This window comes from Chenopodium album, chromosome 2 (genome assembly GCF_948465745.1).
Source record: "Chenopodium album chromosome 2, dcCheAlbu1.1, whole genome shotgun sequence".
NCBI lineage: Eukaryota > Viridiplantae > Streptophyta > Magnoliopsida > Caryophyllales > Amaranthaceae > Chenopodium > Chenopodium album.
Window position 1 is genome coordinate 80794049 of NC_137835.1, and position 27648 is coordinate 80821696.

Here is a 27648-nt window from a genome sequence, read left to right on the forward strand (position 1 = left end):
GTCCATTGCTGCGTTCAATCCCTTGACCGTGTTAGTGATTGAGGTACTGCAATCATTGAGGGAGTTGGCTTCACGGGTCCAAACTTGAGGTTGTTTCGAGATTTGTGTGATGCTCTTAGACCCGGATTGGGCTGCAGCTATAATGGCTGCTATTGCTAGGCGAGTGGACTTCTTCGGGGTGCTGTTGATGCGGTCAACGTCGGGGAGGAGGGTTTGAAGGCATAAGGCTGAGTATGTGGCGTCGTCGCAAGTGGATATGAGGTATGATGTGGCTGGGGAGTAGCTTGCTAATGAGCCTGTTACACAAAGGAAAATAAGGGATGCTACCAGAAAGAATTGTTTTCGTGCCATTGTTTTGGTTTAGTTTGTTGTTGAATGAAGAGGATATGATATTATGATGTTTTGGTTTGATGTGAAGAATTGAAGTTTGCATGAAATATTTATAGGCTTATTTGTTTTGAGTCGGCTAAAGAGATTTAACTGCAGTGGAATTTTATGTCAAGTATAATTCTACAATGTCCGTGCATTATTGGCATTGTTGCAATTCGATTTATTTAAATATGGAAAGATATAGAGTTCATACAACTAAACCAGAGAAGTAGAGATAAAATAAACAAAAGCATGTCACAATAATACATACTCGTAGTATTATGAAAATTTTGTCATGTTAATTACTTATCCCAACTTTTAAAAAGTGGATCGGAGTACCTCCATAGTACATTATTATCTTGTCTGTTTTTTTTTTTTTTTTTTTTTTTTTTTTTTTTTTTTTTTAAATAAAAAAAAAAAAGTTTATTTATGAAAAGTTATTACTAGTGTTTATCCTCTTAGAAAAAAGATCCTTTATTGGTTTAGTAACTCTCTCTACGCGTAATCCTAATGCTAATTGGAATTCATTAATTTGTGCATAATAAATAGGCAGGTTATTTGCGCTTGAGTTTCATACACATTACTTTGTCAAAATATTTTTTTTTTTACTCTTGGTGTTCTTACGTAAAGAAGTACTAATGGCTAAAGTCAGTAATGTTGTTCATAGTATCATGAGCAAAATGACATCACTAAGTTGTGTTACTCATCCTAAGAAATCAGCAAGCAACATCAAGAAGAAGCAGATTATCAAAACCACGACGTCTTCAACACCGGTTTCTTCTACAAATAAAGGTGTTGTTAAAAATAAGCTAATATATAGCTAATCTAGAAAAATCTTGTAATTTCTAGTTAAAGCTATTTTACAATATTCTAGAATAGGCTTAAGAAAATATCTAGGAAAAATCTAAGAAAAAATCTAGCCTAGAGGGAAGTCCTAGATAATGTTAAGTCACCTAGAAAGATCTAGAGTAAAGGAATAGTAGTATGTCGGTGGAAAGAACCGACTTACACCTACTATAAATAAGAGTAGGAGTAGCCATGCAATGTAATGTAATTCACTTCATGCAATAATACTCTCATCCTTGCAACCCATCACGTACTACTTCCACTTCTATTTCCAACAGGTGTCACGGCTAATCAAGGCGTTGTAACAATTACTCCGGCGAATCACCAACGCAGCAACAACTCGTGTCTTCCCAATCTCCCTGACGCTCCAGTAGCTATGCCGTCTTATTGTCACAAGTTTAGTTCTAGGATATTGAATAATATGTATTAGCTTAGCATGACTTTCTTTAAGTCATTAAGTGTAATTAAATTAGTTTGAATAGTGCTCTAAATCGATCTCTTAAGCATTATGTTGGTTTACTTAAGAAAATTGTTTGTAAGCAGAAATTTGTTATTAATCAAATCTAACTTTTGAATTATGACTCACTTGGTTTGTTACTATTAATTTTAGGATCATGAGGCTTTTGTTTTCTTGATTTTTGGCTTAAGGTTTAAGTCAAGTAATGTTCCGACATCTAGCTTGATTTCAAGTAGAATTTTGGTATTAGGTCATGAATTTTAATTTAATGTAATTGATTATGAATCAAGTTTTGCTAGTGAGTCATATTGAATTCAATTATCAATAGGTTTATGAAGATGAATCAACAATTATCTTGAGAGTAGACTTGAATGTATGTCGGAGTATATTTTAGAGTAGCCCAAATACTATAAATATCGATGATATTTTTATAAAGTCTACCTTTTCTTGTGTATATACGGAGAATAATTAATTGATTTGGTAGTTATTTAATTTGACTTGCATTAATTTTTGAACTAGTAAGGATACTTAAATTAGCTCTAATGTATTTAATCATTCGTTTTTCATCTTCAGTAATTTGATAATCCAGTAAACATTTAATATAATTGATCGAATCAACTAAGATGAAATCCCCCTTATATTCAATTTGTGCCAACAAAATATATTCTACTCGGTAATTAACTATACAATTAAAACACAAGCATATAATAAAAGATGGCTAAAAAATAATCGTAATCAATTTATTGATTGACATATATTATATCAAGTACTTTCTACATTAAATCTAATGGAATAAAGTATAAACTACAAACAATTAGGGCTCCCAATCCCAAATCTAGCTTGCTTAATAAAAATAACAAATTTCGAACTTAATAAATACCTAATAACGTGGTAAAAAGTAGAATTAAATTTAAAACTCCGCTAATGCGACGGATGAGAATGATAGCATTATTAGCAAATTGATATGCGTGATGATAAAGTGGCGTCATGGTAGAATCTTGAACTCCATTTGAAACAGACCTTAATAATAAATTGAGAATCATGTAATAAAATAGAATCCAGTTTAAATATTTTCGTGTGGGACGTAAGAGATCCATAAAACTACTAGCAAGTTGATTAAGTGATGGTGTAGGCTTCGACTCTTGTAAATTCGCAACGCAAGTGTCCGTATGATCATGCAATGGATTATATGTCATGGCTGTGTTGTGATTTGCCATGGCTAAGGAGGATAAGCTCGTAGCGCAAGTGTCCCTAGCAAGCAATGGACGAGACATGGTTGCGTTGTAGCTTGCCATTGCGAAGGAGGGTGTAACAAATAGGAAGAGGAGGAATGCTACTAGAACGAGAAATAATTGTTTCACCATTGTTTTATTTTTACTTTTTTTATTTATTTTTGTTGTGAGATTGATGTTTTGGTTTGATGTGGAGGATTAAAGAGTTAAGTAGAATGTAAAATTTATAAGGGTTTTTTTAGTAGACTAAAAAGATACGAACTAGGTTTAGGAATTAGGACAACTTTAACCAACTCAGGTATAAAATTGTAACAAAGTAATAATATGGAAAGAAAATCTTTATATGAATTTGGTTTGATAAATCTAGTTTGGCTAGAGAAATACAAGTATGACATCAATGGAATTCCTTGTTTATGTCAACTACGGAGTACTCCGTATAAGTCTTCTATAGACTATAACTCTATCTTGTCAGTATAGTACATGCATGAAGTCAATAATTCTTTTTTTTTTTTTTTTTTTTTTTTTTTTTTTTTTTGGAAATAAACGTGAGATGGGATATAGGAGAGAGTTAGGCCCTGTTCTTTTGAGCTTCTGGGCAGAGCAGAGCAGATTTCAGCAGAGCAGAGCAGAGCAGATTTCAGCAGAGCAGAGCAGATTTCAGCCGAGCCGAGCCGAGCAGAGCAGAGCAGAGCAGATTTTATTGTTATTATTATTATTATTATTATTATTATTATTATTTTATTATTATTATTATTATTATTATTATTATTATTATTATTATTATTATTATTATTATTATTATTATTATTACTACTACTATTACTATTATTATTATTATTATTACTACTACTACTACTATTATTATTATTATTATTAAATATTAATTATTATTATTATTAAATATTAATTATTATTATTATTAAATATTAATTATTATTATTATTATTATTATTATTATTATTATTATTATTATTATTATTACTACTACTAATATTATCGCATTATTATTATAATCATTAAATTTTTAAAAGTTAAATATTAATTATTATTATATTAATTATAATTATTATTAAATATTATTTAATTATTATTATTAAAAATTAATAATTAGTATTATCTTTAAATATTAGTTATTATCTTAATATTAATTGCTATTATAAAAATCAATTATTGTTATTATAATTAATATTATTAGTTACTAATATTATTATTACTGTTAGTATAATTTCTATTATTATTACTATTATTATTATTATTAAATATTAATTATTATTGTTATTATTATTATTATTATTATTATTATTATTATTACTAATTTATTATTATTATTAAATATTAATAATTATTTATTATTTTTTTTAATTTTTTTATTAAATATCAATAATTAATTATTGTTATTATTATTATTAAGTATTAATTATTATTATAATAATTTAATATTAAGTATTAATTTTAAGTAGAGCAGAGCAGAGCAGATTGAAGCAGAGCAGAGCAGATTTCAGCAAAGCAGAGTAGAGCAGAGCAGAGCAAAGCAGATTTCAGCAAAGCAGAGCAGAGCAAAGCAGCTCTAAAGAACGGGGCCTTATTATTGCAATATTGAACCAATTAAACTTTTTTTAAGTAAAAAAAACGGAACAATGCAATTAAACTTGAAGCAAAAGAAATAATGGGATAAAATTAGTAGATATTATAAATTTAGAATATTCCTAAGATCTAATATAAGACGAAATAAAGACAAAATTAAACTATGAACTAACTTAACATTAATACTCCATAGATTTTTATTTAGCTAAATATAAATTACTACTCTGTATCTCCAATCCGTTTTCTAGCTATTATTTGCATTAATTAAATACTTTTTTAAGAAATTAGCAATAATTTTTTTTTTTTTTTAATTATGATAAAGAAATATTCAGAAGTCATTCTCACGTGGCTAAATTGTTTGTTTAGAAATAATAAAATTCTGGTAAATTTTGGCTGTACAAGCCTGATAATCTTCTTTGAATTTCTCCCTGGCAATGGATTTGAGCCTGATCTAGGACTCCTATCTATGGATTTAATTTGGAGGGTCCATCGGATCGATCTTGGGGCTTGCTCGCCGGCTAAAGTCTAACCACTCCCACCAAAAATGCAATGAAAAGCATAGCCATGAAGCCCATGACATACATAACTAACCTTTTAAACAGTTAGATTTGTATTACATTCGTTCTAAAATAAGACCATCATCAAATTTGAGATACAAGTAACATACAAAGTGTACGATATACAAGGAACATTTTTTTATTTAAAAAAGACTTGTTAAAGCAAGGACAAAGGACATCGATCTCTAATTATTGATGCGAAAATAGAAATTAAAAATACAGAAATTCTTGGGTACATGGAATTTCGAAGCGAAAATTCATACCCAAGAGATGATATCCTTCCTAGAACACTAATAGACCTTTAAACTAGTCATACAACATTACTCCAGTCGATTTCACACAAGAACTACTAATTGACTAGAGCATTTTATTCTTTTCAACCCATCTTTAATTGTCACGTTTAAGATCCGATACCATATATACTAGTTTTACTTCGAGCACATAACAAGACAAGATTAATTAAAGATGGTGACTACCACAATAAACCTATTTTAAGGTTTATTCGCACACGAAAATACGAAGCCTAGGATGAGGAACACAAGCGCCAGAGCAACATTGTTCTGGAGGTCCAGAACTTGCACATATTTTGCCTGATGGAATGCAATACTCATCTTCTGCTCCCATCAATTTTTCAACTTCTTCAAGTGCTTCCAATGCTTGTATCTCTGCCTCCAACAGTCCATTACCAAATATTTTTTTGTTTTTGTAAGTCATTGCTGAAAAATCAAAGTAGCAAAAACATCAATATTCCCTATATTTTTTTAGTGCTTTTGATCTTCATATATATATATATGATGAGTAAGTCAGGTAAGAATAAACATTAACTTCTTTTGAATATAATTTATAGATTAAAGTATTTTTGAAAAATATGATCACGTAAGACTGTATTAGATTCACTTGTCATTATTGCAAGTTATCATCCTTAAATCTAACACAGTCTCATGTGTTTATATGTTTCCTTGAATAGTATGAATCACCAAAAATACACATGTACAAGATATATAAATAATAATGATAAATTCAGAATAATTTATATAAAAACGAAGGAAGTATTGATCGTGCAAACCTGAAGCAGTGAGCATAAGGCATAGTATGATGGCAAGATTGAAGTAACCCTTCATGTTTTCACTTTTTTTTTTTTAAAAAACAAAGTTGTTTAATTGATGAGTTTAAATTTACTATCAGTAGTAGTTTGTGAATATAGATTGCTCATCTGAACTGTTTGATATTACTGCTCTATATTTATAGCAAAATCTTATGCAATATTACAAAGCATCATTTCCAACATGTTTCTAAATAATGGTCATTGTTGAATAACGTAATGTTCACTGAAAAAATGAATACCATTACACGTTGTACTAATTCACTGAATAGTCATATAGGTAATAAGAACACTTGGCATATATGTGTAATTGAGCCACATGAATCGAAATTGAAAGGTGTGGTCTATTCACCTTAACTGAACTTTATGAACTTATTAAAACTATATATCAAAATTAATTGATTTAGGTGATGAACGTTTAAGAATGATATTCAAAAAATTTAGATTGAATATGAATATATCATCTCATATCATTGCATTATTGTATGTGTTACTTTAATTATTATTTCTCAAATTTATAAATTTTCTTTGTTGAATATTTACTACGAGTATATTTAATTTTTTTCGAAGTATAGTTATATGTGCTGAAGCAAATCTAGGTCCAGCTCGATTTATTGCGAGAAAATTTGTTGTATTTTATGTAACCAGATTGTTAGAATAATTCACAAGTTCAATCATACATTTGCTAGTACGTACATATAAATGATTAAATGATGCATTGCTAGCAAGAACACCTTTAAAAACGGTTATATTTTAAGTGCACCATCTACATACTAAAATAAATACCAATACTACAACTAACCTCAATGGTCCTCAAAGTTGAAACGTATAAATTTTTATTCTATATAATGATATAGAGTATAAACAAATAAAGTAAGAGAAGTAACTTAATTAATTGAACAATTACAGAGTTAGCTAAGTAATATCTTGTCTTGATAATCTTCTAGCACAAAACATGCAAATATCAAGGCTTATTCAATTCAAGTAAGATAATTACATCGATAATCCATGCATGAGACACTCTTGGAACTTGAAAGCATAAACCCTCCTATAACTTCACTGAAATCATTGACATGTTTTTCTCTCTCTTTTTTTTTCGCTTGCATGTGATCCACCCGTTAGTTCTTTACCAATGGTAACTTACCATGCATGTTGAGTTGATTTAGAAGTACTACCTCCAGTCTAAATTACTCGCAACTTTAAGGTATTATTTTATAGCTCACAAATAATATCTCAAAGTTGCGAGTAATTTGGACCGAAGGTAGTATATAGTTGGAGAATATATATGCCTAATCACGAATGAGCAAAGTATTGCTCATTTACACAAACTGGTGTATTGGCTCCTAGCTAGGCTTCTATACAATATGTTTATGGTTTATAATGTGTTATTTATTGGAAAAATAAATGTTTTAGAAAGGAGATAGAACAAGGGGTAGGCATTGAATATACAACTCTGTATCAAGAAAATTAACTCATAGGAAACACATGATTAAGGGCCTATATTGATTTACTGAATTGAAATGATTGTAGCTTAACTGAACTCAATAGAGTTGAAATGAATTATTTATCAGAAAAAGAAATTAGGAACTGAACTTATTGAACCTTAACTGAACTGAAATTAACGTGAAAAAACAGGCCCTAAGTACTTAATTTGATACAATTATTAGTGGTGTTATTCATAAAAAAATAATTACATGAGGTATATAGTCTTTTATGATTTTCAACTTCAAATTCTTGAAAAAGAGAGAAGGATTTTTACTTTACCATAGAAAACAACATGTAACATTGTGTCATATTGTTGCACAAAATAGACAAAGCCCCAAATAAAATACAGAATAACAAAATTTTTATAAAAAAAGATTGCTAAAAATTAATAGTATTATTGCAATTAATTCATTAATATACTTGTATAGTTGTATATCTAATGACAACTAAAACAGAGAAGTACCATATCATATAAAAGCAACTCATGAGTACTTAAAACAACTCTTAATTTTAATAATGTACTACTACAAATAATTTAAAACTGCATACGACGGATGAGATCGATAGCATTAGTAGCAAGATGATTGAGTGGTGTTGTAGATTCTTGAACTCTTTGTAAGACAACATCTCTAGCCCTCAATCCTTGTAAATTGTTAAGGCAAGTGTTTATAGCCGTAAACACGGGTCTGATGTTATTAATCATGCTTGTCCTCTTCGACTCCTTGTCACTCTTACTACCACCACCCAAGTGGTCCGTAGTGTCCATTGCTGCGTTCAATCCCTTGACCGTGTTAGCGATTGAGTTACTACAATCATTGAGAGAGTTGGCTTCACGGGTCCAAACTTGAGGTTGTTTCGAGATTTGTGTGATGCTCTTAGACCCGGATTGGGCTGCAGCTATAATGGCTGCTATTGCTAGGCGAGTGGACTTCTTCGGGGTGCTGTTGATGCGGTCAACGTCGGGGAGGAGGGTTTGGAGGCATAGTGATGAGTACGTGGCGTCGTCGCAAGTGGATATGAGGTATGATGCGTCGTCGCAATTGAATTTTATGTCAAGTATAACTCTATGTAATTCATGCATGAAGTCGAGTTTTTTATTTTTTTATTTTTTATTTATTTTTAAGTTAAGGTTATATTGGAGAGTTAATGATGAACAAATTAACTTGAAGCAAAAGTAATTAGATAAGATTTAATAGACATAAATTTAGAAGTTTCTACGCCAAAAGAAAATTGTTAGCTATGAGCCTATGATAATTTTAGAATCTTCTACTCGTGTGTATTAGAGATAAAATTTAAAGTAATAATGTTAGAATTTTGTTTTGTTAAATATTCGCGTGAAATTATACATCAAAACCGTATAGATTGTTTTATTGGGCTAAGGCCTTGTTTATCCAACCCTAATATTCATAGGATGTTTTGGGCCCAAAGTCCATTCAAATATGTCAATTTTGTTTGTGGGCTGCAGTTCAGACTTTGATTAAAAAAAACAAAAAACACAACAACAGATCAGCCTACCTAAGATATAAACATATGGAGGATTATAAACCTCATTATAACTAAGATATACGGACACTTCACCTACAAATTATTGGCTGCATTCTAGTGCAGCCAAGCTAGCTGCAACAGCAATAAATATGAACATATATTACGTTAAAATGAACATACATTTTTTTTTCTCTTCCCTATATCTTAATTTTCTTTCTTCTTCTTCCTAAGCTCTATTATTTTTCTCTCTCTTCAGTTTTCTTCTCAATTTAAAATTCTCTTTCCTCTTTACCTCACTTCCCTTCAATCTTTAAAGTTTTCTTCTTCTTTATATAAAATTTTGAGTTAGTAATTCGTGTTTTGATGGGTATACTCCTTTCTTTCTAAATCTATGAGTTTCAGATTCAATCATTTGGCTTTATCAAAGAGGAAAGAAAAAAATAGAGGAGAGAGAAAGTTGAGGTCAAAGAAAACAATAGAGGTTAGATTTTATCAATTTGTAATTGTATTTTGTATGATTTCGTTGATCATGCATGATGATTTATTGTTTGATTATTTGAAATTATTATGAGTTTGTGATGAATATCAATTAAATTGCTTAATTGTTAATGAATATCAATTGTATTACTTAATTTGTAGTTATTTTCTCTCTCCCCTATCTTTCTCTCTCTCTTTTGATTTTTTTTCTTTTGATTTCTAATCATGTTACAAATCAATAATTATTTTCTCTATGATGAATCAAGATTAGATTTAAGGTTTATAATCAATTTTTTAGAGTTTCAATAATTACAATCGATCTTGAATATAATTTCTGTAAAAAAAACTGAATACGTAGGAATTTAAAATGAACATCTTTTACAAAATGAGCATTTAGTACACCGAAAATGAATATTAAATACATAAAAAATGAACATATTTCGACAATTTATTTTATCTTTATTTTTCATTAATAATTATGTACAATAATGAATTTGAACCTTTATGAAAATCATGTTCATTTTAATATCTTAAATGTTCATAACTTTTTGTTACATATTCATTTTATAAGTGCTCATTTTTTAATACTAAATGTTCATTTTTATTAGGTTGAAAGTAAAATATAATACGTTGAAAGTTAAACTATCTGAACATTTATGTTGGAAATCTGAACAATTTATTATGAATATATATTTTCGTTATTCTTTACGAACATATCTGTTATTGATTATGAACACATATGACATATAGAGTGAATATTATTTATATTTTTAAGTATTGTATTGATGATTATATATTATAAACATTCTAAATAATTATTATGAAGATATTTTGTGATGATTATGAAAATTCTGATTATTTGTTATATTTTAGTGAGTACATATTAATTGTATTTGTAGAAGACAAAGACTCTGAATTAGTGAAGAAACAACTAAGAAGCGATGAAGAAGTATATGATATGTACAATGAATTTGCCTTTAAGTTGGAGAATTTCCAATGTATATGATCCCAATTTTACGGTTGTATGATAAAGGTTCATTTCTAATATACTAAATGTTCATTTCTTTTTTTTGACATGTTCACTTTTTATTACTGAATGTTCATTTTTATTACTGAATATTCTTTTTTTTTTTATGTGTTCATTTTTCTAACTAAATGTTCATTTTTAAGGTCGTGGTCTAGCAAATTTATGATTATATGATGATTAGATTCATTTTTAATAAATTATCATTTCCTTGTAACATGTTCACTTTTTAGTATTAAATGTTCATTTGTTTTACGTGTTCATTTTTTGTTTTTATATGTTCATTTTTTTTCATGTTCATATTTTTCAACTAAATGTTCATTTTTTATTTGGGCCGCGCGTTTGGACTTCACTTGTTGTAGCTATCTTAGCTGCACTAGAGTGTAGCCAAGACCAATTGCACTTCACCTTCATTATAACTAGGATATATGGACACTTCATCCAACTGACCAATTATGTGTTCGTGTCGGACATCGTGTCAAACATCGACACTTGTGGGATACACAAAGATACGTCTGGGACCATATCCTATAATAATATGGGTAATTGTCAATAATATCAATGCCTTCATATATAGCTCATTGTTATTTGTTAATATGATATAATATGATATAAAGAGAAGACGAAATAAAAAATATATGGTCAATTTCTTTTTTAAAAATATATTATATGAATTTTAACACCCCATATTCATATCCTTTATATTAAGATAGACGTTTTTCCGTATTTGTGTCAATACCCGTTCTTGTGCAACATAGCATTATAGAAACTAATAGCAAAAAATAGGATGAAATTAAAGAAGAACGGTCAGGAATAGCCAAATTTACGGAAAAAAAAAAAATGTTACCAACACTTATCCACTTATCCAATGTAGTATCATAGATTACTGCATAGACAGGGACCATAACTTTAATTTATAAATGGACAAGGCAAAATATTGCACACATAAATAACATATTGACATTTTTGCTTCTTAGCCCACACTCATACAATATAGTTTGAATTAAAAAAAAAAAAAATAAATAAATAAATAAATAAAATTAAAAAATGATTGATATGATTAATAAAAGAGGGATACTAGTACCGAAGTACGTAATAATATTAGAAACCATCAAAATAAATTAAATGATGATGTTCTCCCATTCATTCACTAATGCCCTATTTCTTTAAGATAGCAACAGCCAACATTAGCAAGCAATTTGAAGGAAAAGTTGTTGAAAAAGAGTAGTGTAGAATCCAATTCAAAATAAGCGATGAGTGGGAGGTTGATGAAGAGACTTATGAAAAAGGGGAAATGGAGAGAAATGGCTACAAAAAATGAAGTCAGTGTCCAATCCAAAGGTTTAGTGCCTATTATAATGAATTGAACTGAATATTTTATGAGAGAAGGAAATATATTAAGAAAAGAATTGAACTGAACTGAACTTATTGGAACTGAACTGAAGATAATCTGAAGAGAACGGGCCCTTAGTCAACTACCCGAATTTTAGGTCTAATGAGATAATTTCTAACAATTTTCTATTTAAAGAGATACCTTTAAAATAAATTCTATGGAGTTGTAGATTTATGGAAGCTTTTATTTGTGCATATGGAATCACATTTATAGGACGATAGGTCGATAGTGTTAATATAATAAGATTCAATTCAGTCCAAGGTCTTCATCGTTCACAACTTGTCTATGTAATTTAGGTACGACTAATTGACATTTGTATAGTACGGAGAAATGTAATTGTACTTATAAATTTGAAACATATAACTATATAAGTAGTCTCCAAAATCATCTATTGTTCTAAAAGATATCAAAGTTAAGATTACAATTAAGATGTAACTAGTGGGGCATTATTAGGATCAACTAGATACCCCCATTATTAGTTGATGAGATACTGTGTATTAGCTTGTCTTGACTCTTGATATAAGAATAAGCTGTCCACCGTAATTAGAGTTCAATATCACGACTTATCGCCTTTTTAAGCTTGAAACCAACTTGATGAAAATGTCGTTCTTTTGGTCCCAACTCCCAAACGCGGTTAGACACTAACATTTATGATGTACATGTATGTATGCTAACTTGTTTGATCAATTTGAACCACATTTCTACAATATCTTAGGTTCAAGAATAGGGCATTTACCTTACACCTAACATCATCCTTATGTCAAGTGGACGCATGCTTAATTGCTTACGGTATCTGAACTTTCATATGCATCCGGACACTTGAACAATGTTTTTGCCGTTATAATTTATATATGTTGCACATAAAAGGGAGAAAAATCACACCATTACCTCACCTTGCAATTTCAATTGTCATAAACTTGCATGAAGACATGCATGCACTAGACCGAACACCGGGAGCTTCATTTTATTCTTGGTACTTGATGATTCATATAAATTTTGGTGTATGAAACTAATCAAGTAAGGATATACCGTAAAGAAAATAATAATCTTCGTGTTATTTACACAAAAAAAAAAAAAAAAAAGGATTATTCTTAATTAGTAGAAAACAAAAATTTAAGGTTATAAATGGAAGTTCGAAAATCCTCAAGAATTACATAATTATCAAATATTGTCAATTATTGAATTGAAAATAATGTCGATTATTCTTAATAAGTAATCAATTTCTAACGTCGGACCACTTAATAAATCATAAAACATCCATGATAGACCTAATACGTGACTACTTGTTTTATTTTGGTGGATATTTGTTCTGTCTTTTTCATAAATACTTTTATCAGTATTATTAATTTCAATTGAAAGGTCTTTTTCATTTATACTTGAAAGAAGCCTTTATAGCTTGAAACTACTGAGAAATGATAACAGGTCGGTCGGTTAAACAACTAGTATTTGATTGTTGGGTTGATTTGGTGGGCCACAGCTGGGCTTCATTGGGTTTCCTTCTGGACTTGGACTATCCGTGTGTACCCCATGAAATTGACCTTTTTATGTATCCACTTTCATTATATTTGGCAGCGATTTTGACATATTACGGTCCACGTAATTATATTTATTATTTTTTCAATTAAGACAAGATATAAAATTAGCTCGTCAAAAAACATTTATGCATACAAATTGGATCTTGCTAACAAACACTTTCAAACATTATTGGATAACCCTTTAAATTACAGCTAGTCTTGTGTGCGGCCAGCCACACCGTGTGACCACTTAAAGTAACCCCTATAACATTGATTAAGTAACCCATGTAATATCGATCAAGTAACCCCTATAACACTTACTGAGTAACTCTATAACAATGATGAAGTAACCCCTTTAACATTGATCAAGTAACCCCCATTACACTAGCAAAGTAACCCGTATAGTGGCTGACCACACGGCATATAAGACTTTGTGTTTAAACTATTTATAAAATGAAATCCATGTTAAAATCACGCGTTGATCGATTTAATTAAAATTAATACTTCTACTTTATATATCTTACCCATTACAGTTTACTAGTATCTTATGATTAGGGTTTAATATTAAGCTAGGATATTTATTTCACATTAACATTATTATTAAACTAAAATAAATGGAGATTTGGCCAAGCGCGTTATACACGTCTCAGTTTCATTGGTCCATGTTGATTAGCTACTTCCTAAACATTTTTCTGACGTTCATACACACAAGCTAACCAACCAATGGACAGCTTCCACGTCTTTGATGGGTCTTATGCTAAGGAAAAGTTAGTTATTTCCGGTATTTAAATAGTACGAATCCATATAGTGTAACTATCATGTGTTTTTTGAATGTGTGTTGTATGAATTTAATTAAGAGATAATTCATTTTGTGCGAATCATAGAAAGCCACGAGATGTTTAGATTGGAATTTTCTTGTATTAATTTACAATATATGAATAGCGATTGATTAAGAACTAGTACTACGTAGATGTCGTAGTAGTCAAAGAATAATGTATGGACGTATGGTTGATGGTTATGATATTGATATCGACTCATTAAGTCTAATGGTTTTGCATCCCACATTTGTATTACGGAAATTTCTTGTAATATACTCCATAAGTCTATTGGTGTGAATCAATTAAATTTTTTAGATTTTATTATATAAGAAAACAAATTCATATTGTGGATCAGCTAATAAAATCCATAGTGTACTTGGTTAGGAAAAGCATTGAGAGAAGTTTAGTAGGGAATGTAATAATAATTGTATGAGATTAATAGATTTATAATGTATAACTAGACATATCTAACTAAATTTTGTGTGATTATGTGAACAACTCAAAGTGATTAGTGTGAAACTATGAATAATTATGCTTAAGACATATAGTAACATATACTAGCACTATACCATCTTATATCATAGATTCATAGCCTTAATTTTCACATGTGGTAGATATATACACCTAATTATATATAATTGAATTCGATCAATAACCTTGGCTATACCTAATCAATCTTAAAACTTATTTTTATTAAGGTGAATAAGTTACACCCTTGGCTTAATAAAAATAACTAAAAATAAAGAACAAATAAAATATTAATACGGAGTACCAGATTAGATCAGATAAGTCACTCCTCAGAAGAGATCCAGGTTGCAAGTTAAGCAATTTGCCGAATCTTAGCTTCTCCTTCTCTGTGTATATAATAATAATGTTAAATTATGCTAAATTACTCGTATAATTCTAGCAACTCCTTACTTTAATCTAGGGGCATGCAATAGTATAAGGTAGGTGGCTCATAAATAAGCAATAACTATATCCTTGAAACTAATATGCAACTAGTTAATTGGCGGCCAAAGCTGTGACGACCAAACCTCATCTTCTCAACCATTTTATAGTATAGATTGTCAAATCTTTTCATACTCCGTATAAGTTATATCTTTAGGGTTTTAAAGTTGTTTAGGATATGTAATTTAGGTTTACAGCTAATATTGGTTTCAGTTGACCATAATAATTATATGAGGATAACGCATACAAATGCATGCAATAACCATGTATTAAAAGCATTGCATGTCATATGTAGTGACAAACGACAATTTTTTTTTTTTTTTATTTAAGAAAAACAGCCATTTATTTTTTGTACATTTCAAAATAATTAATGCATGCTACAACCATTTAAGCTAGGGCAATTGGCTTACTTTAATCCAATACTCCGTATTATACTAGTATATATATTTGAGAATATGTTTCTGGTTTTATTATTCTGTACTTAAATTATGAGGAATTATGTAATATAGATTTCCTTTTTTTATATATATAATCATTTTTCTGTATTATTTTGTATTTAATTATTTTGCGATGAATGATTTTTCAATTTATGGATCATATTGTATAAAACGCAAAAATCTTAAAACTCGATCTTAAGCAGAAAGAAGCTAGAGAACAATAATAATTATATCCATCAACGAAATTGCTCTTACCACCTCATAGGGCTGGGAATAATATCGAACGAAAACAAGGGGTGATGAGACTTAAAAACGATTAGGCGGCCGTGCCAATTGGATAAAAGGCATTTTTTAGATTATAACTAATCTATCCAATCCAAAAACTCCTTAATTGACTATAGGTAGATTTATACATGAATTTTGTCAAATTGTCAATTGCCAACGAACTACTAATTTTATTTTGTCTCTAAAATATTTCTTTCACTTCTTTTGTTATAATATGCTCTCTTGCATCTACCATCTCTCTATATTTTATTTCCTATATCAGGCTATCACACATGCAAAAGTGCAAAATTTAAATTTTAAATGCGTTTCGAGCAACTGCGAGTCGGACAATATCATCAATTATGCAAAAATCAATTTAAAAGGATGAAATTTAAAGATGGTGATGCTTCAAACAGTTCACACAGAAAAATTGCAGTAGTGTATTCATTTATTCAACATTTTCACAGTAGTTAAGATATCTCAGCTCTCTTGTCTTTTTCATTTTTCCATTTAATTTTAATATTTAGATATCACCCTTGTCTTTAGGCAATTGCATATTTTTTTTCTTTCATTTTTTTCCTTATGATTTATGCATGGTGCGCTAGATCTACTGTAACTTTAAAGCATGTCATATTTTATATGTCGGCTGGCAATTAATAACATAGAATTACTCCATTATAAGATTTACAACTTTTATAACTTTACTAGGGTGGCCAACGCCGCGATGCGCGCGACATGAATAGCCAATGCGGAGAAGTTATCAAGACTTGTCTTTGTACTAAAGATTTTAGCTTGTACATAGTTATGATTAGTAAGCATTTTGCATGTAAAATGTCTTATGCAATATTTAAATACCTTGAAACTGGTAAGAATTAATACAATGAACCTTTAGAAAGAGTAATAATCGACTATTAAGTTCAAAATCATATATCCTTAACCTTTTCATATGTATTTTAAAGAGTAAAAAATAGCATTTACATGCTTTTCTTATAGAGTCTAGATGATTCTCTAAAATAAAATTTTGATACATATTACAAGCTGAAAAACAAAGAGAAACAAACAGAGGAATTATGAAATTTTGCATCAATTTGTTCTTGGGTACCCTATGAGTAGTTAGGACTCTCAGGTGTTAAATTTTAGTTTTGAGTTTGGATTTTGATCAAGTCCAATGCAACGTACATTTATACTTAGTATTGCTGTTAAGTCTAATACGATCATCTAATATAAAGTTTGGTAGCTTGAACCCAATGTAAAAATCCAATAATAATAAAATACGGAGTAGATTTTTTTTCCCCTCTCTTTGTATATTGGTCCAGGGGCTTTATTTTTTATTTTTTAATACTCTATAATTAAACCCAATGTAAGAAGAGCTGAGTTATCCAATGCAGGCAAGCTTGAGCTCAGCTTAATTCAACTCAACAATACAAAGAAATACAGTAAATCATTAAACTGATACTCATTAGATGCAGAGCATATAGCATTATTAGGATGCATCATATCAGAATCTCACCAGAAAAGTGGTATCTTCTCTTCTGACAAGTAACGATAAACCTTTAAGGTAGGTTAGGATTGATAAGAGAACTACTCACACCTCCTTTCCTTCAAATATAGAATATACATCCAGAGCCTAAGCTCAAAGGCATTTTACTCCCTTTAAAAAACATGTACCTTGAAAAATTGCATCTTTTAAAGTTGTGGACTCTCATTTTACGCTCTTAATCCCAAAATTATAATCGAAATTTAGATGCCATTTGCATCTCATAACAACGAATCTACTAGAATTGTTGAAAGCCACCTTGTAAAATTCTACAATCCCCAAAATCAAAACCAAAGTACAATCTAAAGATCATAAATAAAAATCCTAAAAAATCTTATAGGGAAAAAATTAAAGTACCTTTTGATCGGATTTGTGGTAGCGCTTAACTGGACAAACCACAAAGTCACTGACAAATATTCATGAAATGATCAAATTGAAAGAATAGAAAGAGACATGAGGGGCTTCCATGGGGTAGTGCTCGGAAGTTGGTATATTTCCCTCGCTTATAGTGTTTGTGGTTCTCTATTCACTTCAATTATCTACTATTTTTTTTCTTTCAAAATCCAATCAAATTTAGGAAAAATAGATGAATACCCGGACCCTAAAATTTAAAAAGGATAATACCTTAAAATCTAAAATCAATCAAAACCTTATAAAACAATTGAAAAATACCTTTGAAGATTGTCAGTGACTTTGTGGTTGAAACTTAAAACCAATAATTCAACCGATTGAATGTGAAGATGAAAAAGTACGTAATAACATAGAGAAGATATACAATATTAAAAAAATCTTGTAATATTAAATAGGGACAAATGCATAAATACACATTTTTGGGGTTATAATTGTCACAACACTATTCATAAGAGCAAGATTCTACTTTTTATAAAGTAGGGATAAGTACAACTCCCAAAAGAGTAATATAATGTGTAATATTGTTTGGTGGATAAAATTAAATAAAAATAGAAGTAGAAGTAGAATTTGAATTTGCAAGAAGCATATTCTGTAAAAATTAAAATTACTAATGGATCAGAGTGTTCATTAGCTTTTTTTGTTTTCAATTTTAATTTTTTTTATATGGTAAAATTACTATACTAATCGGAGTAGTTTCTTTGATTCTGTCATTTAAAATCAACATGTTAGCATTAATATGGAATATATTGCACAATGATATCTAACTGAGCTCTAAAATCTTCGTATTACTTGTCACTTGTAAGAAAAAAATGAATCATCTCCAATGATTTTCTTCATATTAAATTAAATTAAATTAACAAAGTACATAAAATGCATACGACATACTATCACCCTTCATGTATAGTTTCCCATCACGAACAGGCCGGTCACAACTCACAAGACTCACAACTCGATCACTAGTGACCATATAATAACGTACGATCGATTTATTAACAATTCAACACAAGTCTCTGAAAATAGCAATTTTCTAGCAAAGAGTGAAAACCAACCGAAAGGGCACATAAATGGATAACATTGGATTCATTGGTACCAATAAAGCGTGCCTTCAAAGAAACTTGTCTCATCAAAGACAGTACAATTATATAAGTAATGTGCACCTTTATATTGATGTTGGCATACTAATAGACAAATTATGTTAAAGCTTAATCTAGCTTGTCTTGTTAAAACATTGTCCTGTGTCCACCAACATGGTATGTCCTGATAATTTCTGCAGATAATTAGAACCTTATTGTACGTAATTAGTAAATTAATTTTATACTTGAAAAGGTATCCAATGAAAGCCTCTTAGATTGTGTTTTCTGTGAAATGTACTTAAATCGAACCATATTCCTTAGTTTTTTAGTTAAATCTGTACAATTTGATAAATCCCATGAATATTAAAGCATTTGTATATGGTACTAAGTCTACTAACTGCTCAACATGCACATGTGCAGTGATTAATTAAAATAGTAATTAAGGCTTTATTTTTGGCTGATTTGGAATCTCCTCTTTTTATAGGTCTGATTTAGCTAGATCTGATCTCATCTAATTTATACACTTAATTAAGTTAATTCAGGATTTTCTTAACTTTTTAGGTGTTGTTTGCTGCATTAATTAGTCTTATTTAGGAACATTACTACATCGGTCGTCTAATCACTGGGTAAACAGCCCATTAGCCGTTTTATAGTAGATGTGGCTGATGTCAATTTCATTATCGATCACTACTCTCTATTAGGGGTAGATAGAGATTCCGGTCAATAGGTAATAAACTGATTGGAAATTATAAGGAAAGGATCGAGCCATTGATCATATATGGCCAATCTCAAACTCGTACTTCCTCTGTATCTAATACTTGCAACACAATATTGTGGTATTTATTTTTAGATCGAGATTATATGATGTAAACGATTAAATTAATCAAAAATATTTTTTACAACACGATTAAACCATTATGGTTGAGGCCCAGGAATATGTTATATACTCTATCACTCCCCCTCACATGAAAGGCCCTTTGGGCTTGAAATGTGGATGCAACACAGGCCCACCCATACCTGGTGCGAATCAATTCCACTTTGAAGGAGGGGTGGATGAGATTCGAACCCGTGACCTTTATGTCACGCTGACTCTGATACCATGTTAGTGGACTATCTCAACCAAAAGCTTAAGCTTATGGTTGAGGCCCAGGAATATGTTATAACCAAAAGCTTAAGCTTATGGTTGAGGCCCAGGAATATGTTATATACTCTATCAGATACATACCTAACACTTCTCTAATCCTTTCGTTAAAATTATATTGAAAAAAAATAACTTTGTTTACCTTCACTAATCACCTCCTAAAATTGTGTGTTTAAAGGTTGTTGATAGAGAATATTCATAGAATATTCTCATCTTAGGTTTAGGATATATTTGTATAAGATTATCTTTGATATCTATACATATCTTATAGTTACCTAATATGATTAGGTTTCTAATTGTAACCTTATAAATTTTATCTGGAAATCACTTTAATCAAGGGAGTTGATATTATTTGACATGGTATCACAACTTAGGTTAGATCTTGGGATTGTTTAGAACTTGATCTATATTAGGTAACTATAAGATATGTACAAATATCAAAAATAATCTTATACAAAATATATCCTAAACCTAGGATAAGAATATTCTATGGATATTCTCTATCAACAATCATTGTTTGTTCAAATGTGAAGAAATTAAGTAACCAACATTTGCAATTCAATAAACAATAATACAGGCTGTTTTCTATAAAGATATATAGCGAATAATACAACAAGTGAATGGATAGGAACTAACATTCAAACTAAGTATGCCGAGCCATATACAACATTGCATATTCAAAGTACTTTGTATTCGAAAATAGAAAAAATATAATAAAACTTCAAACGATATGATAGCAACATGTATGGCCAAATTCAAACATTAGAACACTTAACATATAAGTCTAATTGTTTGACATCCAATAGTAGACTACCACACATTCTGATTACGCAATTAATTATTTAATCACAAGTTTATAACCTAAGCTTCCTCTAAGCTTCTTCCCATGACTCTTTTCTTGTTCATTATTGCATAACATCATCAATTATGCAATTTTATGCACCTAGTCCCTTTTTTCAATTTTTTATTTTTCATTGAGGTTTCTTCCAACGAAACACCCATGCTACTTGTCATCTTCTTAATCCTCCACGTGTCATAGTTGGTTTTTGTGGTCCCTACTCCCTATTCCACCCACATCAGCATAATATTTTTACCTTGTAAAACGGCATCGTTTACGTGATCCGAGAATTAAATCTCCCCGCCAACCCCACCTCCCCACGTGTCCACCCACACGTGTCAGTATATTCTCAGCGAGTAAGCCGCATTGTCGGCTGCCACGTGTCCAACGAAATATCCTACGTAATTTTTTGTTATTTTTTTTTACCCAACACTAAAATTGACAGCTAAAATACCGCCAATACTAGATTCTTTTCTGTTATGTTTTTTTTACCAAAGTTTTTTTGCCTTATCATATTCCTATCTATATTAGTAGCACAAACAGAAACAGAGCAACTCTGTTCTTCTTTCTCCTACCCTTTCACCCTTCATTTTCCATCCACGATTTCCACCAATGATCTGTAAAATCGATCCCGATAATCGTCGGGTTCTTAAATTCCCCGCGGTTAGGCCGTGTGAATCGATATCCCCGTCGATTCTTCTCACTTCTTTGATCACTATCTCTAATGATGTTACAAATTTCAAAGCCAAATTTTTTCCCTCTCAGAAAAAATTTGCCCGGGAAGTAATTCGACAAGTCGAAATCCTCCATATATTTTTCGAGGATATCCGTGAATATCAACCAAATTTCACCAAATCCCTTATTTTATGCCTTTCAGAGCTTCACTTTATACTCCAAAAGATTCAATTTTTACTACAAGATTGTACTCGAGAAGGGTCTAGACTCTTTATTCTGATGAAATCACAGTTTATTGCTAATCAATTTCGGGTTTTGATTAGCTCAATTGCTACTGCTCTTGATATACTCTATCTAAATTCACTCCTAATCAGTTCTGAAGTGAAGGAATTAGTCGAATTACTTGGAAAACAAGCACAAAAATCAAAGCTCGATGTAAGCCTGAATGATCAATGTGCCATGGAGAGGGTTATATTGATATTAAACCAATTCGAGAACGCATACGAACCCGAAAGAGGGTTGATCAAGCGGGTTCTCGATTATTTAGGGATTTATAATTGGGAAGATTGCAATAAAGAGGTCAAGTTTTTGGAAGACGAAATGGGTAATATTGAAGAAGATGCAAGAGAAATTCCTTTGATTAGTAATTTGTTGGGATTGATGTGCTACTGCAGGGCAGTAATTTTTGATTCATTGGATGAAAATGATGAGCAAATAATTGTCGAAATTGAAGTGAAATCACCAGGAGAGATGTTTAATTGCTTGAATCCCGAAGATTTTCGATGCCCGATTTCATTGGAATTGATGATGGATCCTGTTACAATATCCACCGGCCAAACATATGATCGAGCATCAATTCAAAAATGGTTGAATTCAGGGCATTTACTCTGTCCCAAGACAGGGGAGAGGCTGGAAAGTACAGAATTAGTACCAAATTCTGCTCTCAAGAGGCTGATACAACAGTTTTGTTCGGAGAATGGGATTTCGATATCGAAATCAGGTAGACGAAGCAAGGAATCATCAAGAACGGTTATATCTTCGACTCCGGCTTCGAGGGAGGCTGTGAGATTTTTAGCTGGGTTTCTTGCTGGGAGGCTGACTTATGGAACTGATGAGCAGAAGAATAAGGCTGCTTATGAGATAAGGTTGTTAACAAAATCGAGTATATTTAATCGTTCGATTTTGATTGAAGTTGGGAATGTTCCTCCTCTATTGGATCTTCTTACTTCAGATGATCCTAGCACACAAGAGAATGCAATTGCTGCTCTTTTGAAGCTGGCAAAGCATTCAAAAGGGCAGAAATCGATCATCGAAGAAGGTGGTTTATCGTTGATAATATCAGTCCTTCGAAAAGGGATGAAGCTTGAATCGAGACAGATTGCAGCAGCCACCATTTTTTACTTATCTTCTGTGGAGAAGTACAGGAAAATGATTGGCTCAACAAGACAGGCTATTCCTGGTCTTATTGAGCTTCTCAAAGATGGGACAATTTGTGGGAAGAAGAACGCGATTGCTGCAATTTTCGGGCTTCTTTTGTATCATAGAAATCATGAAAGAGTACTTGAAGCAGGAATTGTACCAGAACTACTTGATCTGATCTCTTCCATTGAGAGATCAGACCTTTTAGCTGATTCTTTAGCTATTTTAGCTTGTTTGGCTGAGAGGATTGATGGGTGTATCGCGATTCTACAAACCTCGGCTATGGCTTTGATCATGGGATTGTTGAAATCCTCCATTTCAAGGGCAGGAAAAGAATATTGTGTGTCAATCTTAGCATCATTGTGCACGAATGGTGGGGATGAGGTTGTCGCGATTTTGGCTAAGGAACCGGCTATCATGCCTTCACTGTATGCACTCACTACTGATGGGAGCTCACATGGTAGCAGGAAAGCGCGAATGCTAATCAATATGCTGCAGAAGTTTCAGGAATCGAGCTCTTCGAGCTTAACTGCTGCTTCTAAACTTCACAAGGAAAGGTTTGTTCATGCAATTTAGGGGTAATACATAGTAATTAAGATATAATCATATTATGTAAATATGTAGGATTTACCAAATTGGAATCCATAGAGTTATTTTTGAGCAATCAGCTAGATTTTTCAAAGAGCTGAAACAATATGTTAGGCTTAGGTTCTTTGCAATTGGTTATCGTATACTGTATAAATTACACTAAGCATTCTTTTCAGTAGAGAATATAATATGGCTCAATTGCCATAATAGTGAAACATTATCACAGATTTAAGTTCTGTATTTTGATAATTAAGTGAATAAAGACTAAAGATTGTGGTCTTATTAGTATTGTTATCTAGATTAGTGACCTGAGTTCTTGGAATACAAAATTGTAATGAATAAAATTACTCCCTTAATCACAATTGTTGTTGTTTCATTGAACTTTCAAGTAATTTTACAATATAAAGTTGTTTATTATTTTTTTTGGCAGTGCACTCTTGTAAAAGAAACCTCATACTTTGATAATATACATTATGCATCATACGTAGTTGGTCAAAATTATAAATATTCAATTTGATAATGTACATTATACAGTATACGCAGTTGGTCAAAATGATAAATATTCAATTGAAAAGTCAACATGTGATTCACTAACTTCGAGAGTATAAAAACCCTTTACTCACCTTAATATGCAACCATGAAAAAAAAAATCATCCGTACAAATAAATTTAAGTATCATAAGTTGTTGTAGCTATTTTGTAAAATTGGTCATTTGCTCTATGATTAGGTGCACAAACTAGGAAGAGTGATTAAATTTGATACTCCAAAGCTCAATTGAAAATTGATCATTAAATTTAGAAAGGTAGAAATCATAGGTAATTTCATTGCATTTATTTGTGGTTGTGCTTTTCCATTGGTAGGCATTAGTGTAAGTGTCCATTTGAGATCCACCACAAAAGTAGGTAAGAGCAAATAAATAAAATTTAACTTGTATTTTACCTACTACAATCCTTTAATTTCTTGTTGTTAGTTGATTTTGTGTAGCCTAACAATCTAACAATGTTCTTTTGTCCCACCCTTTTTTATAGGAAGATAAGAAATCCAACTATGTTGACATGTAAAATACAAAACTATGTTGATAAATAAAACTAAGGCCTCATTGATCATGTTTCAATGTTTTATGAGTCACCATATTGCCATTTTTTGTATGATTTTCTTATTGATAGAGGAAGTTCTAACAACATACAAACAATATGTGATAAGCTAATCACAATCCGACTATGTTGCTTTTTAAGGTGTTTTGTGCATTTTAGGTAGTAACTTTATGTTTCAATTAGTTAGAGATTAGTCTTTACTCTTTACAGAAAAATACCCTCATTTGTATGCATCTTCTTCGTTTTTCTTATTAAGAGAATACTTTCTATTATGAGGGGGAAAAATCCATTACAATCTTAATAAATCATAAGTGGCACAACCCAAACCTTAAATATTTTAGTGATGTTAACTTTCTTCAAAAATTCCCAACCCCTTATTTTTTTTCTTAGGGGTCGAATTCTCCCCGTATCCCAAGATTTTCTATCATTGTATACTCGTATCATTTAACACTTTCCTATATACAACCGACATTACTTTGTCATTTATCAGTTTTTGTGCTTGTATCTTACACGCATATTGCCTTAAAAAAACTTTTGTTTGTCTTTAAAAGGTACAACCCATTGTACAGTGACGTTCTTTGAAGCCTTTTTTTTTTTTTTTAAAACTCGAAACTTTTTGGCTACTAAGCTTCCATAACTAATAGGAGTTGATTCAAGTGGTAAGCATCTTGATGTCGATTAAGAGAGGTCTTGAGTTCAAGCCTCACCGAATGCAGAAAACTCTTGTTCAATGATTCACCCACGTAAGTCAGGTGTACAACCCGAGTCGAATTTATCAAAAAATCAAAAAAATTACTAGGCTTCCATAAATATATCAAAGAGAGGCCACAACCCAAATCACAAATTCTACAAGCCACTAGGCCGATGGAGGCCCAATAATTGTGAGTGATTAACCAAGATCCTTTTCTTGCTTTCTAGTCTATACTACTTCTTTCTAGTTCCCGCTTTAAAATCACAAGTGTTTTGCTTTTACAAATAATTTTCTCTCTTCGCTCCAAATCTTCAGTTCTTCCCTAATTTGTTTCTGGTGAGTAATTTGGCCGCTTAATTTCTTCGTTATCTTCAATTTCTTCTAATTATAAGAATATCAATTGCATTTTTGTTGATTGAATTTAGAACCCTATTTTCCGAAAATTAGGGTTTTTACAGTGTGTTTTAGATTGAACATTTTAGGTGATGGCGACGAACGAGGCTAAACCAGTTTCTGAAGAAGCTAAGATGGATCTGTTTGAAGACGATGATGAATTTGAGGAGTTCGAAATCGATCTTGGTAATAGTTTTGAAACTATTGTCTTCGTTATTTTGATTTTTAGCTTATTTTTTCTTCGCTGTAATTTGATTTCATTGAATTGTGAAATGTGGTACAATTTGCTAGGTTTTGATTTACGCTGTTTTTTTAGTTGTTGAATTCTAGGGTTTATTGTTGTCTCTTTTTATCATAATTGAGTATATGCATGTATCTTAATCTCGATTTGCGGAAAAAGTTGTGATTTCTATCCATTTTTGAATTGAAACGCAAGTATATTATCTTATTACTTTATTCGAGATGCTCAATTTTCTCAAATTGTAATGTGGTTATACAGTCCTCTATTACACTAATTATTACTTGTATGAGTTTAGGAACATTGCATACAGTTTTATGCAGTGAAAACCATGTTTAGATTGATAATAACCTCCATTTCTGTTGGAGGTCGGATGCATTATGTTCTTAGCCTCTAGATTCTAGAATCTTAAGCTACTTTATTGCTTAAAAAAAGGTATGAAGATGGTTTGGCTGATAATTGAAAAGGTGTGTATAAGGAGAGTACACCACGTAGTCTGTTAGCTGTTTCCACCACAAATGGCCTTGGATAGGTTGGCGACCCCCTCTCATGCTCTTGTCTTTGAGAGGTAATAGCGAAGAATGTGTTGAACCTTTTAACAGGATACAACTGTGATGTTGAGGTTTTTGAAATTAAGACACTCTACTCTAGCCATTGATGACTTATATACCTGTCTGACAGACCAATATCCATGTGAAGCGAGTCAATTGCAGGCTAAATTGAGTTTTTTATGAGTTGGGATATAAGAGTTTTCAGTTGGTTGTCTATTGAGCCTACTAGTATTTTAGCTGTTTTTTACTATCAACCTCTAGTGGTCTAAGAAATTACTTAATTGGCTGGTGACCTCTTAAACGTGTTTGGTTTTATTGTTGGATTGTATTATATACTTCATAAATAGAATGGATTGTGAATCTTGGGAGGGGGGGGGGGGGGGGGGGAAGACGGATCTAGGATTGATGCATAAGGTGGGCCATACATGATTTATCAAAAAAAAAAAAAAAAAATCCAAAGTTGCTAGCTGTGGGATTAGAACCCACAATTCCACAAATCCTACAACACCATTATACATACTAAAGGCCTAATAACCATCTCGACTAAGCACATTTCATGTAACAAAAGGCAATAATATAGCATATAAACTGAATTTTCTGGGCATAGGGGAGGCCATGGCCTGGGTAGACCCACCCCTAGATCCGTCCATTGGGGGGGGGGGGAGGTGGGTATGGGATTCCATGGTTATGGGGGGAGTTAGAACCCCTTGGGTATGAGATTCCATAGTTAAAAAGCTCCACCAAACAAAAAATATAGATGAAATGGATCCTATTTCCATTCCAAATGATCTAACCAAACAACGCCTAATTAACAATAGTCCCCATCTATCCTTTCCTCCTTTTTCACCATTTTCTAGTTGTATAGATAGTTGCAGTGAATAAATGGTTATGACAAATGATGATGCTGTTTATACCTTGTGGGATAGAGGGTATATGTATATTTGAATCTTAGATCCCTCCTCTCTCTTGATTTTGAAGGCTTGCCTGTGGCATGCCTAACTGTGGGG

The 27648-nt window shown here is 31.2% G+C and overlaps 2 protein-coding genes and 1 pseudogene across 3 annotated transcripts in view; 2 read left to right on the top strand and 1 right to left on the bottom strand.

The window, feature by feature from the left end:
- The first annotated feature begins 1152 nt into the window (after positions 1-1152).
- LOC145589534 (protein DELETION OF SUV3 SUPPRESSOR 1(I)-like) overlaps positions 1153-27648 on the top strand; it is a 28121-nt gene continuing 1625 nt past the window's right edge. The window contains exons 1-3 of one of the 2 annotated variants that reach the window (XM_081646143.1): positions 1153-1158; positions 25749-25795; positions 25942-26038. In XM_081646143.1, the coding sequence (XP_081502269.1) occupies positions 25945-26038 (94 nt within the window). In that variant the 5' untranslated portion in view covers positions 1153-1158; positions 25749-25795; positions 25942-25944. Of the gene's footprint in view, positions 1159-25748; positions 25796-25906; positions 26039-27648 lie in introns of those variants that run through there. The other variant, XM_081646150.1, reaches the window with a different exon arrangement.
- LOC145577418 (pectinesterase inhibitor 10-like) lies at positions 8168-8713 on the bottom strand. The gene has a single exon (XM_081634844.1). It carries the CDS (start codon positions 8711-8713, stop codon positions 8168-8170), a length of 546 nt encoding a protein of 181 aa, XP_081490970.1.
- Positions 21114-24041, top strand: LOC145589528 (U-box domain-containing protein 19 pseudogene; annotated as a pseudogene).

Coding starts and splice junctions, on each gene's coding strand:
- LOC145577418 (XM_081634844.1), bottom strand. CDS start 8,713: ATGCATGAATTACATAGAGTTATACTTGACATAAAATTCAATTGCGAC.